This window comes from Neomonachus schauinslandi, chromosome X (genome assembly GCF_002201575.2).
Source record: "Neomonachus schauinslandi chromosome X, ASM220157v2, whole genome shotgun sequence".
In the NCBI taxonomy this organism is placed as follows: domain Eukaryota; kingdom Metazoa; phylum Chordata; class Mammalia; order Carnivora; family Phocidae; genus Neomonachus; species Neomonachus schauinslandi.
In genome coordinates, this window is record NC_058419.1 from 113,675,346 (window position 1) to 113,694,100 (window position 18,755).

The window sequence follows — 18,755 nt, forward strand, 5'->3', positions numbered from 1 at the left end:
GTTGTTTCTGTAGGAAACTATGTTCTAGCTTCTAACTGGGGACTGGGGATAAAAGAGCGTATCTTATCTCCCCCTAAATTTCCTGTGAAGTCCACTCTCAGTTTTGATTCTATGGCTCTGTGTGTGTGTGTGTGTGAGAGAGAGAGAGAGAGAGACAGAGAGACAGCAAGTGAGCGAGTGAGCGAGTGAGCGAGCTAAAGGGCCACAGAGCCTGTTCTCATGGAGAGAGAGTAGGAAACCATTCCACAACTTTTCCCTGATACTGTGCACAGTGCTACTCTGGCTCAGGAACACACTGCTTACAGTTTAGGAACAAGGGCGAATCTCATCCTACTCAGCAGCTCGTCCTCTTGAAGCATGACCAGGGCGACGGGATACATCTGGTCAAAGTCAAAATTAAACTGCACTCCAGCTGGAGGGTCACGAAGGAAATTCCTCTTGTCCTTCGATGAAAAGGGGAAAAACATGGGGGAAACCATAGGATGCAATTAATATGTAACAATGCATCACTGATTTGACAGATACTGAATTCTCCTAAAGATTTCAGCCACAAAGTCCATTGAGGAATCTACTAACCTGTCTACTTAAGAGAGTGGAGAATGACCGATCCTGTCATATATTTAACAGTCTCAACTGAAGAGAGCCTCATGGGAGGCCAGGAAATTCAGTCGTGCAATTAGTTGAAGTTAGAGTTTGAAATTGTATGAACACGTTTGTTTCCGTGAGCACCTTTAGGTATATGAAAACTAGTGTAGAATAATCTTAGAAAATTGGCTACTTAAATCTTAGAAGCTGGCTACTAACAGCACCGGTCAGTTTCACCTCATCTTGCCCGTGTTAGATTTTAACAGTATTTTTGGTTTTGGAGAATTCCTACATTAAGGCAAGAACAAATCTGAACCTAAATGGATTTTAGTTATTTTACCTTCTAGCCTAAAAATTGCAAAGCCTAAAATTGCCCCATCAAGTTTCACCTGGATCGCTATAGCAGCCGCTGAAGGGGTAGCTGTCTCCAGTCCCATTTTTCTTACCCAGAGCAACCCACTTTCTACCCTGCCCAAGAAAAACATGTGTTTTACCTACCACTAAAATCCTTCAGTGACTCCTTTGTTGCCTTTAAGATGAAACCCAAACTTATCAGAAAGGTATAAAAAGGTCTTCATGACCTGGCTTCCTATCCACACCTCCACCTGCATCCTACAGTCCAGTCATACCCAAATGCTTACAACACTCCCTATCTGAACCTCAAACCCTGCCCTGCATCCGCCAAACATCCACACACCCTCCTCCCAAGATTCAATAACAGTTCCAATGTCATCAGTTCTGGGAAGCTTCCCTGAGATCATTCCCTCCCCTCTCCAAAACCAGTGAGATGCCCCTCTCCTCAGTGCTTCGTTACCATCCTGCATTACAGTGCTAATCACAGGGAGTGACGCTGTGTGTACTCATCTAGCAGATGTCCAGTAAGCCTTCAGGCTCTTGGAGGGCATGTCTCATCTACTTCCAGTCCTGGGACAAGGTTGGCCCAGAGGAGGTTCTAAACACAGTTTGCTGAATTGAGTTCTCATAACTACCTAATGATAGCATTATGCCATAAGGGGTGCCCCAACATAAGGAGCTTAAAGGGTTACTCTGCTGCAGGCTCTGAATTGTCCCAACTAGTGCTTGGCAAGTCAGAGAATGTAAGGCAACTCTGGCAGAGACTGCTAATTATCTCCCAGTATCCCTTCCTTCCTTTTAGGATCACAACTCTTAGGGGGCACCTGGGTGGCTCAGTCATTAAGCGTCTGCCTTCGGCTCAGGTCATGATCCCAGGGTCCTGGGATTGAGCCCCGCATCGGGCTCTCTGCTCCGTGGGAAGCCTGCTTCTCCCTCTCCCACTCCCCCTGCTGTGTTCCCTCTCTCACTGTGTTTCCCTCTGTCAAATACATAAATAAAATCTTAAAAAAAAAAAAAAAAAAAAAGGATCACAAAACTCTTGAGCTCCTGCTGGGCATGTGGCCACCCAGCCAGAGACCGGATTTCCCAGGCTCCCTGGCATCTAGGAGTGACCATGCATCCAGGTTGCCAAAGGGATGTAGCCCTGAGTGATAGGTACAATTTCTGAGTCTCATCTTTCAAACAGTCTGGCATGCCCACCCACCTCTTCCCCAATTCCCATGGGCTGGAACACAGCCATGGTCACAGGAGCTGCCTTCCGCACAGAGAAGGCAGATAACACCCTAGAGGCTGGCATAGGAAAGGATTAAGACAGGAAATACTTGGGTCTGTAGATGACTTCACAGGCAAAGCACACCTACGTGGACCATCTATCTCTGGACTCTCATGTGAGGGAGAAGGAGGGAGGGAAACAGAGTCACAGCTTATTTAACCTTCTGTATTTTTGGATTTCTCTATTATAGCAATTTAGTCTATCTTAACAAATTCAGGAGCCACTATAAAGGATGTACTGAAGTTCATTCAAAGCCTCTGTGCCACGCTAAAATCAGCGGTGCTCTCTTGTAGGCGTGTGTGTGCATTACCCAGTCAGCACCTGTTGTGCTCCAGGCACTGTGTCACCTGCTCAGCAGGGCACAGCACAGATGGGGTCCCAGCCTTCACGGCGTTTCTATTCCAGTTATGGGGTGGGAGCGTGGGAAGAGACAGACACAGGCTTAGATTGCTAAGGCTATGAGATGGGGTAACTGGTGGAGGGCTGAAAGGATGGTTAGGGAGGAGGTGACATTTGAGATGCGATCTTATGGAATGGTGTAGGCTGGGGTTCCAGGAAGAGGGGACAGCAATCACAAGGCACTAAAGCAGGACAAAGCTCGGCTTGCTTGTTCATCAGAAAGAAACAGTGGCTAGAGTGCTGGGAGGCAGGGCAGTGCGGCCCAAGGGAAGAGAGCCAAGCCAAGGGCCTTAGAAGCCAGGAGAGGGAGTTTAGATCTTTACCTGCAGGAGATGAGATGCCATTAGAAGGCTCTATGTAGGAAAGTGACACGAAGGGATTTATACCATAACTGGACCCCTGCTGCTACTGATGTGAGCTTGTAGGGAAAGGGCCAAGGATGGGACAGCAGCTGGGATGCTGGAGGCAGATGAGGGCATCAGGACCATGGTGGTGGCAGTGGAGAAGTGGAGTAGAGGTGTATTTGAACACAGCATTGTCAGGATGTGGGTGGGCCCAGGTGGGGGCGGGTGTGACTGAAGGAAGACTCCTAGGCTGGTGACTAGAAAAAAACTGGTGGATAACTGGAATCTTATTTTGAGATGGAGAAGATGAGGACAGGAACAGGTCTGGGGGACAGAGGAGCTGTGGGGACTTGACTGGTGAGTATCTGATATTTGCCCTCAAATGATAGTCTCACTGTCCCAATTTGCTTCTGGAGAAAAGCATTATGTGACATCAGCATCAAGTTTGGCCATAACACAGTAAACAAAATACATGGGGTTCACACTGAACTCATAATGGATGCTCAGGCCTTTGAAGGAATTACTAATGGAAAAGAAAAAACCTTAAAATGTCCTGAGGGAGGGCAATGGAAGGGAAGTAAAGAGCCCAGTTCTCTGTCTGTTTCCTAGGCTGAAGTTCCATTTATGACTTTGGCTAAAAAAAAGAGTGGATTAAAAACAAAGCTTGAAAGCCACTGATACAGTAAAAGCCCTATTTGCTGAGTCCTATGCCAGGCAGGCTCCTGGGTGCTAAGGACAGAGATCAAAGCCAGCTTCTGCCCGCTAAGAATGCACAGCCCAGTGGAAACACATGTTAAGTAGTGAGGGTCACATCTGGGAGTCACATCCTCACGCCTGTATATGGCGATAAAAGCTCCTATCTACCTCACAGATGTGCGTGAAGCTCAAAGGAGATAATGCGTAAGAAAGTTCTTTCTGAAACTGTCAGGTGCTATACAATTGTTAACTGGTATCACTGCGTTCCCTCTGAAGTCTTGAGAGAAATTTTTGTGGGCCAGCACAGAATATTTTTTTTTAAATTTCAGTTTCAAATATATATAACAGTTAAAGAGAAAATTTAGAATACCATCTTTTCATTCAGACAAACTAGAATGCTATCTACAAAATTTATATGATAGCATATCTCAAAGATTATCTTAGTAACAAAAGAATCCTTTTAAGGCTGAAAGAATTATTTTGTGTAATAGATTATACTTTACCATTAATAAAAAAGAACTTAAAGAGAAGCAGGTTAAAACTGGAGGGGGGAGACTTAGGGGGAAAAAAACAGTGAAAGTTGATGTGTACAGTCCTAACATCTCAAAACATTTAAAAAACTGTATAGAAGAAAAACTAAGGATAAAATCACAATAGGAAGAAAGTATTTCTACACAGGGAATCACAGATACTTACAGCTGATAAGGCCAAGATTTGTTGTTGAATTGTTTCTTCATCATTACTATCAACCCATGGGGGTACTGCTGCTTCTAAAGGTTTTTAATAACAAAGAAAAGAGAAAAACAGCTTACAAGGGTTACATTGCAATCCGTGGTTTGAAAGAATGAGAAAGTTTCCACATAATCATTTTAGCAATTTACTAACAAGTTCCAAACATGAACATTCATCATAATTCCCAGACGTGATGTATGACTAAAGCATGTAAGCATTTGGTAAAAAAAAATTACTTAAGTAATATGGTGGAGAAATGGACAACACCTTGACCAGGTGACCCAAATCATCATCACTAATGAGAAAGAGATGGCCACTGTAGGCCTCCAGATGTGATATCCTGAGGAGGTCACAACATCATCTATGTAGTATTCTGGCCAAGAATGCATAATCTGAATCTAATCATGAGGAAATATCAGCCAAAGCCCAACTGAGGAATGGTTTATTTAAAAAAAGGAGTTGGGAAGGGGCGCCTGGGTGGCTCAGTTGGTTAAGTGTGTGCCTTTGGCTCAAGTCATGATCCCAGAGTCCTGGGATAGAGCCCCACATCGGGCTCCCTGCTCAGTGGGGAGTCTGCTTCTCATTCTCCCTCTGCCCCTCCCCCTGCTGGTGCTCTCTCTCTCTAATAAACAAAGTCTTAAAAAGAAAAGGGGGGGAGTATTCTTCCAAAACATTAATGTCCTAAAAGACAAAGACCACGGAAATGTTGCAGATTAAAGGAGGCTAAGACACATGACAAAAGCTACAATACTGTACCCTAGACTGCATGCTGTATTGAGGGGGAAAATGTACAAAGGACATTACTGGGTCAATTGACAAAATTAGAATATGCACATTATATCAATGTTATATTTCCTAAAGCTGATAACTGGATTGTGTAAGATAATATACCTAATTCTTAGGAAACACACACTGAGTGGAACAGAAAAGACAAGACACACAGAGTGAGAAAGAGTAAAGGATAAGGCAGATGGAATAAAACCAACAATCTAGGTAGAGGGTGTCGGGGGTGTTCTCAGTACTCCTTTTGTACTTGCAAATTTCTGTAAATTGAAATAAAAAGTTCTTTTTAAAACGTCACTGTACTTAATTCATGACAAAAGGTGATAAGCAATTAGGAACTGAGAAAAGGGTTGTCAGGACTGAAAGCAAATGAAGAAAGAAATGGCAAATCAGCAGCAATAAACAATAGGGCCAGGATCTACAAAAGACACATTGTCTTTGGGGCTCACAAGAAAAAGGAGGAGTACAACTCAAGCAAGCTTATAATGCCAGAAAACAAATGGCAACCACTGAGAGGTGAGTCCCAGGGGTTTTCTGCGGAGACCTGGGAGCTGATCTTGGTCTAGGAGGAATTCAGTGGTGGATGTGTGTAGGGGGTATTCAGAGGGAGCAGCAAGTGTGAAAGAGTGGAGACAAAGCCTGTATTTTGCTCATCTGAGCAGCTCTACCATCTGAACCAGGGCAGGGCAAGAGGGCAGAGCCAAGGCTGTGGAGGTGGGAGGTCAGCATGAAGACAGACATGCAGGGGGGTCCTAATATTTTCGCCAAAACAACCTCCCTTTCTATCATGTTGCAAAAGTCCAATGGAAGAGACATCCTATTGTGTACCAGCTGATAGAAAAGTTATGTGCATGTGTGGATAGACATGTGGACAGACAGACACCTGGCTCATTCTTTGGCTCATCCTAGGGAAGCAAATGTGGCAATTATAATCCAAATTCTGTTAACTATAAGATAAAATAAACATATTTTCTTTTTTTTTTTTTAAAGAATTTATTTATTTATTTGACAGAGAGAGACACAGCGAGAGAGGGAACACAAGCAGGGGGAGTGGAAGAGGGAGAAGCAGGCTTCCCGCGGAGCAGGGAGCCCGATGCGGGGCTCGATCCCAGGACCCTGGGATCATGACCTGAGCCGAAGGCAGACGCTTAATGACTGAGCCACCCAGGCACCCCTAAACATATTTTCATACTTAAAAAAAATCAGGTAAAGCCCTTTCAAAACTTTTTTTCCAGGGCGCCTGGTGGCTCAGTTGGTTAAGCACCCGCCTTCGGCTCGGGTCATGATCCCGGGGTCCTGCGGTAGAGCCCCACGTTGGGCTCCCTGCTCAGCGGGAAGTCTGCTTCTCCCTCTACCTGCCACTCCCCCTGCTTGTGCTCTTGCTCTCTCTCTCTCTCCCTCCCTCCCTCTCTGGCAAATAAGTAAATGAAATCTTAAAAACAACAACAACAACTTTTTTTTCCCGTCACACTATTTACTTTAATATTCTGGCCTCCATTTTAAGTCTATTCACCTTGAACAGCCTCTCCTGGTGTTTCTTACCCTCAATTGAGGTCCTTTCAAGGCCCAACCTACTGGTACAGATGAGACACCCCCCACCTCCCTGCTCCTCTGAAATTGCTCTTTTTAGGGTAACCAATAGCCTCCTGGTTGTCCAACCCATGGACACTTCCTAGTTCTTTTCTCTCTAGGCCGAGTTTCCTTCTCTGCAAAATGGAGAGAAAAGTACTTCAGAGAGTTACTGTGAGCGTTAAATTAACAAATGCACGTGGGATACTCACACAGTACCTCTCGTCACGGTCCTTGTAAATGGACCTCTCAGCTGACCTCACTCTCCTTGAAATTCTCCCCTCTCTGGGCTTCCATTGCTTCTCTCTCCTAGCTGTTCTATCTCAGGTAAATGGGCAGTTTTGTGTTTGTTTGTCTGTTTTTTAAATGGCAGGTTTGTTTCATCACTTAACAGCTGAGCAACCTTCAGCAAATCACTTAACCTTGCTAATCCTTCCTTTTACTAAAGAAGATACTGTACATAAAGTAACCGCCACTTAGCAGGTGTTCAGGAACTGTCAATTTCTCCCGTTCCTCCCTTCCCCTCAACACTATATCTCTGCTCAGCTCTCTTCATGTTTGACACACTTTTCACTGAGGTCACCTACTCTCATGGTTTTTACATGACTTGACTAATAATCTCTACTGGCAGATGGAATTCTCCATGCTTCAAATAGGAATCAACTGCTGCTGCTGGACCCCATTCAGTTAATTTAGACCAGTGGTGACCAAAAGAACTTTCTGCAATGATGGAAATGTTCCAGGTTTGCATTGTCCAATATGGAAGCCGCTAGCTCCCATGCGGCTGTTGGGCCCTTGAAATGTGACTAGTGCAACTGAGTAAGGGCACTTTCCTGATAATGCCACCTGCATTCCCTTCCCTGCTTCTGTACATGTTCCTCTCACCTGGGCACCTCAAAACTGAGAGTACCTTCAATCCTTTCACCCTACTCCCTCCAAGTTCCTATCTCAGAGACTGCAACCAACTCCTACCCCAAGTCTCTAAGCCAGGATCACTTGCACTGCTTCCCACACTGCTTCCCACGAATCACGAAGGTATGCTAATTTGTACAGAGTATTTGTCCCAAAGATCTGCTTTATACTTTGAGTTTACCTAGGCATGACAATGCCTGAGACTCACCACATGACTAACTAGCTCTTTTTGAATTTGTGGCACTGCTCAAACTGATAAAATTATTTCACCCTTTTGCCAAATTCAAAGACATGAGGCCAGTTTTGTGTTTGAGTACATCCAAACAGCAAAAGTAGACATTCTGAGACCCGATAACTATCAAACATTTAAACGAGCACTTGTCAGTAAAGAAATGTATTGAGGGGTGCCTGGGTGGCTCAGTATGTTAAGCGTCTGACTTCGGCTCAGGTCATGATCTCAGGGTCCTGGGATCGAGCCCCACATCGGGCTCCCTGCTCTTTCTCTAAATAAATAAATAAAATCTTTTTTTAAAAAAGGAAAAAAGAAATGTATTGAGTAATTTCCCACAACACCTCGTGACTTTTCACAGCCCCCTGTCACTCCGTTGGAAAGCTCTTTCATTTTTTCCTCCCGAAGAGAATGGGAAGGAAGCCAACTTTTGCTAAGTGCCTATTATGTGTACATCACACATTGTGCTGGACGTGTTCTAAACTGAGAAATGAAAGCTCACTCTCTTTCAGAGCCAGCTCCCAGAGGGGTTGTCACCCGCTGGTCTCACCCTCCATCCCAGCCACAGGGAACAATATCCTTCCTTCCTTTAAAGCACAAAGGTTTATGAGCTTGTCTCCCCGACTAGTCTTTGTGCTACCGAAGGATGGGGCTGTTACTTACACAGTTTTGTATTGTCAGAGCCTTAGTGTGGTGTCTGGCACATTAACAGGTGCTCAATAAAATCTGGCAGGTAAGTACATTGTGTACAAAAAACATGTATCATACCTGACTTTTTGGTAAGCTGTTCCTCAACAAATTTTTTCTGTTCCTTCTGAAAATCTCCTATAATTGTCTGTTAAAAAATATATAAAGAGTCAAGTTACTTTGAGAACTTTATTATTAGATAAGAATTACATTTAAGATTTGTGAAGTCAGGAGATATTTTATTAATTTTCTTCATATAAAACAGTTAAAAAAGTAATACTTCCCCCTTTCCCCAACAAACAGAAATTCAACATTTCTGAATTTCAAGTATACAACTCTTTTATGATGGATTATCTTTTCAAATGCAAAGGTAAAATGAGTTAAAAACTGAATTTTTGCTTTATTCCAAAAAAACAATAAAAGCCAAGTCAAATCTCATTCTAACAAATAGTACACATAACAAAGCATCTAAATAACAAGCTATCTAAAGTTTAATTGATGACCTCCTTAGTTCAAATAATTCCCAACATAAATGAAATTCCCTGGGCCTGGACCCTACCACTGTAGGAAATGAACAAACTTACTTAAAAGTGTAATTCCTGGGGCGCCTGGGTGGCTCAGTCGTTAAGCATCTGCCTTCGGCTCAGGCCATGATCCCAGGGTCCTGGAATCGAGTCCCACATCGGGCTCCCTGCTCAGCAGGAAACCTGCTTCTCCCTCTCCCACTCCCCCTGCTTGTGTTCCCTCTCTTGCTATCTCTCTCTGTGTCAAATAAATAAAATCTTTAAAAAAAAAAAAGTGTAATTCCTAATGGGCTAGGACTTTAGACACTTAAATGAATGACTCAAAGGCATAAATATTTGGAAACAGTTATAGTTTAAAATTAAATTCACAATATAAAAAGTTTAGTGTTACCCAAAAGTATCAGTGTATTTTAGAATATATTAAAATTAAAACCAAGGTTATTTAAATCATAGCTACTTCTTACACAAAAAGAGAAAAAAAACCCCCAAGAATCTCAAAACAATATTTTTATCAGAATATGATATCCTACTTGGGTTGATAAAGTTCATAAAAAGGGATAATTATATTAGCTGCTAATCAATTTCAAAAGATGTTTAAATGTACCTTATCAATGATGTCATCTATCTTTCCTTCTTCTACTGATTTCTTTATTGTTTGTGCGGTTTCAGCAACTGATTCAGTTATCTTTTTTGTAGCAGCAGTTGCAAAGCTAAACAGATAGTCTGTAAAGAATAAAAGACAGTCTATGCTCCATTCAAGTGCAATGGTTATTATATTTGTGATTGTCCCTTAAAGAGCTCTCACGGGAATCTTAAACCACAGGGCACGATTCTTGTTAACTAGGACTTCAAACACTGATAGCACTGACAGTACTTCACTTTCTGGGTGGACTAGCCATCTATACCAGGCCTTTAATTAATCTCTTTCAAAGAGTGCTAGCATTCTCCCACCCCTTCTCCCCCAGTAGCTGTTTCAGACTTGTGTTGCCCTTCTCCAGTCTCTCATTTTAATTTATCTCAGTAGATAATCTCCCTTCCAACTTCACAAATAAGATCAAGGCTCCCTTTCACTTTCCTTCCTTTCCAGACCCTAAATATCCTATTTTATTTTCTCCTTCCCTCTTGTTCAAAGAAAACATGCCCTTCCTTCCCTAGATTAAGCCATCCCATAATAAATCTGGAGGAATTTTTAATAAATAGGAATCTTGGCAAGCCCTAATATAAACATAAATCCTTAACCTAATAATAATGAGCAAATATGCAGAATAAGATTAAAACTGGAACACGTAGGGGCACCTGGGAGGCTCAGTCGTTAAGTGCCTGTCTTTCAGCTCAGGTCATGATCCCAGGGTCTTGGGATCAAGCCCTGCATCAGGTTCCCTGCTCAGCGGAAAGCCTGCTTCTCCCTCTGCTTCCCCTGCTTGTGCTCTTTCTGTGTCAAATAAATAAATAAAATCTTTAAAAATAAATAAAAATAAAAACAAAACTGGAACACACGAACTTTCATCTTTACAAAACAAAGCAAAAGCACAAATTTAACTTTCCTGAAAACTTGAAAAGACACAAGTATCAAGGCTCTATTGCAACTATAACATAAAGGTCTGTACATAGACAAATATTGTTTCTAAGTCCACACTGTATACAATGTAGGCTGCAGGAAGCAACCTCAGGCAGGTTCTGAAGCTGGACTTGCTAGGGGATGCTCCTGGGCAACTGGCCTTCCAATCTCATCTAGTGGGAAATACTCTCTTAAGTTAGGGCAGTCTTGCCTCTGCTACTTGCACCTGCTGAGGGGCAGGCAGGTTGACTCTCTCAACACTCAGGCGGGGGGAAACCCAGATAAGAATGGCAAAGAGAGCTTGGCACACCAGATTAAACCCTCACTGGTGGCTGGTATCTCTTCCAGAGAATCAGGCAACTTGTACTGCTATCTGGGAGCAGCAGTACTATCTGCCAATCTGAATGACCCTTTCTCCCACTCTCTGTAGCCTTTACCATAAACAGTCTACTTTCTCCCATTGTGTTTGGTGGCGTTTACCTGTCGGTGATGTCAACAGCCCATTGTGACTATACCACAGGATACTACTTGCCTCTGGTTTCATTCTCACCATTCTTCCCCCTCCTATTCTACATTCATATGACCCCAAGAAATTCTTGAGTACCTCCAAGGAGGTCTCAGATACATTATTCCTTGGTTTGAAACACTTTTATCTGGCCAACTCTACATATACTGTGGGTCTCCGCTTACACAGATAGCACTTCTCAGGCAATGTTCCCTGGCTCCTTGACTAGAGCAGGAGCTCCTGAGATGTGTTCCCTCGGCACCTGTGTTGCCAGACCAACAATATTCATGACACTCTACTGATTACTTGGTGGCTCAGTCTTCTCAGTTAAACTGAAGGCCCATCCTAAGTCCCACTGGGGCAGGGACCAAGGTTGTCTGATTCACCACTGTATCCGCAATGAGTGACCAGTAAGCACTTGCTAGATGGATGAATGGGGAGCAACATAATAGTGCTGAGTTTTAGGGCGGTCCCTCATTTCTCTTTGGCTATGACTAGTCTATTTACAAAGTGGTATGATAAATTGGGTAGACAGCCAGATTATTTTGTAAAAATATTCTTTGCTGACAGTCTAAGAAATCTAAAGTTCTAAAAGAGCAGGGTTCCTTTTAAGATTTTCTCAGGAGAATGTTTTTAATTAGAATCATCATTTTTATTCTAAGGAGGACTGCCATTTAAAAACTGGTATTTTGGGGTGCCTGGCTTAATCTGAAGAGCGTGTGACTGTGGATCTTGGGGTCATGAGTTCGAGCCCCACATTGGGTGTAGGGATTACTTAAATAAATAAATAAATAAATAAATAAACTTAAAAAAATAAAAACTGGTTATTTTAGCATAATAATCTCAATTCTCAGATTTTAATGACTCCAAGAGTGGAGTACACTGAACACAGAGAACACTGGAGGAAATATAGTTCTTGCCCTCAAGGAATGTCCATTTCTAAACAAACAAGCCAATAAAAGGCTCAAAGACAAGAGAAGCAAGAATAATCATTCAACAGAGGCACTCAGAGAAGGGAGGGAAAAGGTCTCCCAAGAGTAATTAGAGAGTGCGATGGATTCCGAGGTCAGAGGGAGTGGGGTGTGGGAAAGCATGATAGGAGATTTTCAGGTAAGAAGCTCATAAAGATGAGAAGTGGTTTATTAATTTTGCAAATTAATATATTGGATGACACCAAGTTAAAGACAGTTTTCATTAAGTGGTTAGAAAAAATTGAGACTAAGATAAGAGTTAACAGGAAGTAATAGGAGTACAATGTCCACTTCAGGAACATAGGCACAAAGAGGTCTGAACTAAAGCAGCAACCAAAGAAGAAAAGGAAGACTAAGTAAAATGGCTCTCGGTGAGAATGACGACACAGCCTTATGGAAGGAGAGGGCAAACTGCTAACAATGAAAGTAGTCATTTTAATCTCACAATCATCCTGGGAAGAATAGGTATAATCTGCCCAGTTTACAGATAGGTAAGCCAAGGCTCACAGAGGATAAATGATTTGCCCATTAAGATAGTGGCAGACTCTGCTGACTGCCTATCCAATGCCTAGCCCCTTCCTTCTTGCCAAAACAACCCCCATTTTGGTGGGTGCTCATCAAACCTAGGGGTGGTCTTGGGAACTTCCGACATAATCAAGGTCTTCTCATTATGCCTCTGTTGGATTCTCTGTAACTTGCAGCTGAATTTTCTATAATTTGCAAATGGTATCACAATAAAGACAACAATGCAGGAAACTCAAACATAAGCTATCTGCTTCTAACTGGCAAGCTTGTGCCCCAATTCCATACTGCCTCATCTCATATGAGCAAGTGACAAGGGCTTACAGAACTGAATGGAATGATAAGGATAAAGGAAAGTGGGAAGGTTCTCAAAGGTCAGAAAAAGCATACATTTGTCAGAGTAAAAAGAATAAAGAGATTAAGGCTTGCTGCTAGAATAAGAAAATAAGGAGCAGATAGTGGTTTCTAAGGCAAAGCCTTAGAAAACCAATATTCTTAAGCCATTGCTGGCTAACTTTTCAAAAATACTGTATTTCATACAATTTGAGAATCTTCATGTTGGAAAGGGCTTTTAGAGGTTACCTAATTGAACCTCTTATCCAGGTAGCCCTACTTCCAGGGATGGGGAGCACATGACTTCAAAGTGTAGCCAATTATTACTGTTATCCCCCTCTAATTAGAAAATCCTTTTCATTTTCCTTGTCATTCCTACCTCTCAGATTTAGATCTGTCCTCTTAAGTAACATAGAATGACTTTTCTACAAAAAAAAACTTTCAGAATTTTGAGCAATGCCCCAAGTTTCTTCTTCAAGCTAAAATCCCCAGTTCTCTTTATTATTGTTTATAAGATGTGGGATCCAAGCTCTTGACCATTTGCACTGCCCTCCCTCATGGTAAACCTGGGTTTGTCATCAGAACTGAATCAGTTATTTTACTTCTGTATTGAAGCAGACATATATTTTCCTACATACACACTAACTTTTGGGGCCTTCTTAGTTTTGTAAACTAAGCAAGTTAGGCACCTAGAACTTGAAATGCACTTTCCTTACAGAAAAAGAGGATGGCCTAATTAATACAGTTCTACTGCAAATACTAAGAGCACTTTTCAAAGAAGAGGAGGTTGTCCTTCCTCCATTTCTGGGCATGGACTGGCCTTAGAGACAATTTTGAAAAAACCAAAGCTCATTTTTGGCCATCCTCCCACTTATTTAAACTGTGCAAATGACTCATGTATTTAACACTCTCAGAGGTATGGATTTTTTTTTTTTTAAAGGAAGAGTACAGAAAAAGCTTCAATTTGGTCGACTTTAACAAAAATCAAGCAACCAATCTGTGCTGAATTAGAAGTTACTTTGGGGCATGAGGCCTTCAGGGAGGTAGGGAGGAGCTCTTCTGTGAGTTCCCTTATAAACTGCCCTCCTGAAGCAGGTAATCCTAGGAGGCCAGAGTTTATCAGGAAGAAGGACCAAGGATGGGAAGGTTCGGTTTTGGGTGAGGGAGTGGAATCTAGGCCTGGGTGTCCACCATTTGTAACTGGTGAGTTGCCTAAATTTACAAATTTACAATAGATCACCATGAACCAGAAGTATTTAGGTAGTATTGAGTGTAAGAGCCACGTAGATTTTAAAAGGCTAAAGAAATGAATCTACGTAGTGGGAGTCGGGCTCAGAGGCACTTAATTTCAGTTTTTAAGAGAGGAGTCTTTTCGGGGCACCTGGGTGCCTCAGTTGATTAAGCCTCTGCCTTCGGCTTAGGTCCTGGGATCAAGCCCCGGGGCTTCCTGCTCAGCAGGGAGTCTGCTTCTCTCTCTCTCCCTCCCCACAGCTCGTTCTCTCTCTCTCAAATAAATAAAAACAATCTTTAAAAAAAGAGAGAGGCGAGTCTTTTTAGATAACATATAGGGCGCCTGGGTGGCTCAGTTGGTTAAGCGTCTGCCTTTGGCTCAGGTCATGATCCCGGGGTCCTGGGATCGGGCCCCACGTCTCTGCTCAGCGGGGAGTCTGCTTCTCCCTCTCCTTCTGCCCCTCCCCCTGCTCTCTCAAATAAATAAATAAAATCTTTAAAAAAATAAGTAAATACAAACGTGAGGTTTCAAGTTGACAATAAAGCCCTCGCTGTTTTAATAATTGACTTCTGGGGTGCCTGGCGGGCTCAGTCACTAGAGCATGTGACTCTTGATCTCAGGGTTGTGAGTTCAAGCCCCATGTTAGGCATAGGAAATTAGTTTAAAAAAAAAAAAAGCGACTTTTGATAGTCCCCTGAAGATCAACGAAAATAGTTCTCTATGTTCTATGAAATGGAGTAAACACCCATACCCTGCTTTTCCTAACATGGTCCCACTTGTATCTATCTCAAATACCTAACATAGCCTTTCTGCTCTAGTCCAATTCATCTCACATCTTTTGAGTATTGCAAGTTCATTTCTTCTCAGTTTTCTACACACAAAACAGTTGTTCCCTCTTTAGAGCTTTTGTTGCACAGCACTTAGTTTTATTTCTCTTGTGCACTGTTTGGGGACCTTGAGCTGAGATTCTGTACTGCCATATCTTGAGATTATGTGTTTTCCCTGCCCCCTCCCCAAACTTCTTGAAATGTTAGAGCCTTTCTCATTCAAATATGTGTTTCTCCACTCTCGGGCTCCAGCCTCCCCTGTGAACTGGCCTTTTAGTAGATTCTTAAAAAACACTTGCTAAATTTAGTATCTACCTTTGGTGCAGGTCTCTCACTTGTAGTGCAATCTGCTTTAGGCCCCACCTTCTCAAAGACGTTTTCTTTTATTATTTAAGCCCGCCAAGGTCTCCAGAATCAGAATTACCAGAGCTCTGTGTTTATTCTTCAAACCTACTACTTTTACTCTCCTCCCTAACTAGACTGTGGCTTTCAAATTAGACAGACCTAGGTTCAAATTCCACATCTACTGCTTACTATCAGTGTAACTTTGAGCCAGTAACTCTGGGCTTGTTCTCCCAACTCACGGGGAGGTTTAACAGATTAAATGAGATATCGTTCATCAAACATCCAGTACCGAAACCTGCATCACAGACAAAAATGGACAGCTACTTTCCCGCCTTAAAAAAAAAATTCCATTGCACCTAAAAAGGAGACCAGCCTGAGGGAGGCCTTCGGTAACTCTTGCCCGCAATTTTACTTCGGACAACACACTGTGCCCTAAGGGCACAAAGGGCACTTTTCCAACCAACTAAAGTTCCCCAACGTCCCCCGTCATGGGGGTGGGCGTGTGGAGGTGAAAGCTGGAGAACTAAACAAAAAAGATTCCTTGTCAAACCTAAGGACGTCGAACCACACCGTTTTACGGAAGCCCTGGCTCCCAATGTTTACACACCTCGTAAAGACTGACCTGTCACCAGGAACTTCAGGCACAGGATTGACTGCTAGATGAAACTTCGGCCTTGCCCAGATCCTCATCAACCTCCCCTGTCCCAAGACGACCGAGTGACAGACACACCTTCCTCCCCTTCCACCCACCCCACACCCCCCAACCAGTCGGGTCCGCGCCCTCGGGCGTCAAGAGAAGGGAGCAGGCACCCCCCCCCCACACACACACACACTCTGGTCCCGAGGGCCGGAGGAGACTCACTGCCGAGGCCTTTTGCCTGATGAAGGAGTTCCTGGTCCCCCGCTTGCCGCGGCTCCTCCTCTGCCGACTCTGACACCTCTTCGGAGCACTGCTGGGGTGGAGCGTCTCCCTCGACCTGCCCGTCTCCCTCAGATTGCCGGCCACTCGCCGCCGGCTGCTCCAAGCCAAGCCAACTGCTCAAACCCCGGAACATCCCGCCCGCGGGGCCGGTACAGCGGTCCCGGCCACCGGAGACCCTAACTGGCACGGCCTGCTCCCGACTCCACAATGCGCGTCTCCCAGGGATATGGCCGGAAGTGCGGCCCTGGAGCAGCCTCTCTATCCGTCTCCCCGTCTCTATGGCCGCTCTGCCACCGCCCGCACGTATGTCATTTCCGCCAAAGGCCCCTCCCCCATTGGCTGTTTATTTCAGTAACTTTATGACGTGCGTGGAAAGCAGACAAAGGGTTTTCCCAGCGTAGTCCCGCCCGGTCCTCTCTCGTCCTTCCCCAGCTTTTCTAGGTGACTGACTCTGACGTGTAAACGGCGTTTCTGTCTCTCTAAGCAGCTTGGCTGCTGGCTTAGCCTCGCCTTTTCAGGTCCAGCTGGGCCGTCGCCGCAGAAATGGACGTCTTTAGCCCCTTTCTGAGTCCCAATCAAAATTGGCCCAGGGCCTCTAGGTCCAACGACTAATTTACAGGGAATACAGAGGACTAAGGAAAGTGTTAAAGGACACCATGGGATGCGGGCAGCAGAATTTAAGCTGTGAGAAACCACAGGACAAACGACCTTGTTTCTTTAAATAAATTGTAAGGAAGAGAGGGGAAGGGAAACCTATAGGTCAGAAATGTTTTAAGAGCCATAATCCGTGGCAACCTGTGGATTTTATTTGGATCCTAATTCAAACAAACATTGGGGGGAAAAGTATGACGTTTATAAGAATTGGAAATTTGAGTACTGGATAGTTCATAAAATTAAGAAATTATTAAATTAAAATTTTAATTTTGGTAGAATACCCATAAAATTTAACATCTTAACCATTTTTAAGTGTACAGTTTAGTAGCGTTAAGTACATTCACATTGTGCAACCAATCTCCAGAAGTCTTTTCAAGTTGCAAAAATGAAACTGTACGCATTAAACAGCTCCCCATTCTCTCCTCCCACCAGCCCCTGGCACTCACCATTTTACTTTATGTCCTTATGAGTGTGACTACTCCAGGAACCTCATATAAGTGGAATCATACCATATTTGTCTTTTTGTGATTGGCTCATTTCACTTAGCAAATGTCCTTGATATTCATCCGTTCGTAGCATGTGTCAGAATTTTCTTAAAATTCTGCCTTTAAAACGCTGTTAAAAAAGGCTGAATGATATTCTATTGCATGTATATACCACTTTTTGTTTATCCATTTATGTGTTGATGGACATAGGGATTGTTAATTTTTAAATTGTGGTGATGGTGTTGTGTGTACTTAAAGGAGTTCTTCTCTTTTAGAGAGTCGTGCTGAGATGTTTACCAAAGAAATGATAGGATGTCTGTCATTTGCTTCAAATTAATACAGGAAGGGGGGCAGAAATGGGTAGGGATATAGATGAAACAAGCTTGGCCATGGTTTCACAGTTGTCCAAGCTGGTGGTTATACTTTTATGTCTGCTGCTCTGTACCTTTAATTTTTTCTGTAATAACATGTAAATGGAAAGAAAAAAAAACGGGTCAAGTGAACAACTACCCCTCCAGAGCAGGGAGTGCATGAACGGATTTCACAAGCACAGTCTTAAGCAATCTGTTGGCGAAGGACACCCATTATTCCTCCTCCTCTCACCTAGTTCCAGTGTCCTGTGGGAGTATGTGGGGACAGATTATGACAGATTCTGATTCTGATTTCCCTGCTCTCCAGTTTTCCAGCCTGAGTTATATTCACAATTCAGGTCCAGGATTTTGGCTTAATAAGGCCCAACAACTTTATTCAGATATGATTCACATACCATATAATTAACCTATTTAAAGTGTACAATTCAATGGTTTCTGGTATATTACACTATTAATCTTTTAAATTGTGGTAAAATATATATAACATAAATCTGTTCTTTTAACTTTTTTTTTTTTTTTTAAAGCAGGCTGCACGTCTAGTGTGGACTCCAGTGCGGGGCTTGAATTCACGACCCTGAGATCAAGACCTGAGCTCAGCTAAGAGTTGGATGCTTAACTGACTGAGCCATCCAGATGCCCCCCATTTTAACTATTTTTAAGTGTACAGTTCAGTGGCATCAATGATATTCCAACCTGTTTTTGGAGTCTGGGTGTTGATTCAGCTTTGAAAGTCAGGAGACATCTTAGGACCAGTATTTTCTGGGATTTATGTCAGTAAGAACCTAAAAGTGGTCAACACTACTGAAAAGGGATATTTGTTTCAAGTATGATTGGATTGAGCCCAGAATTTCAGTCAGAAGCCTAGAGGAATGAAGGTTCTAACATCACCATCTAATAGATGAATAACCTTGACCTGTTATTTGTCCTTTCTGCCCTTCAAGTTT

General features: G+C 43.1%; 1 protein-coding gene across 2 annotated transcripts in view; it reads right to left on the reverse strand.

Moving 5' to 3' along the window:
* The window catches only part of SYAP1 (synapse associated protein 1), a 30,082-nt gene extending 13,546 nt beyond the window's left edge, over positions 1-16,536 (reverse strand). For both annotated transcript variants that reach the window (XM_021680951.1, XM_021680942.1), the window contains exons 1-5: positions 16,242-16,536; positions 9,692-9,810; positions 8,645-8,711; positions 4,348-4,421; positions 304-443 (exon numbers count right to left, since the gene is read on the reverse strand). In XM_021680951.1, the coding sequence (XP_021536626.1) occupies positions 304-443; positions 4,348-4,421; positions 8,645-8,711; positions 9,692-9,810; positions 16,242-16,434 (593 nt within the window). In that variant the 5' untranslated portion in view covers positions 16,435-16,536. The remainder of the gene's footprint in view (positions 1-303; positions 444-4,347; positions 4,422-8,644; positions 8,712-9,691; positions 9,811-16,241) is intronic.
* Positions 16,537-18,755: the final 2,219 nt, after the last annotated feature.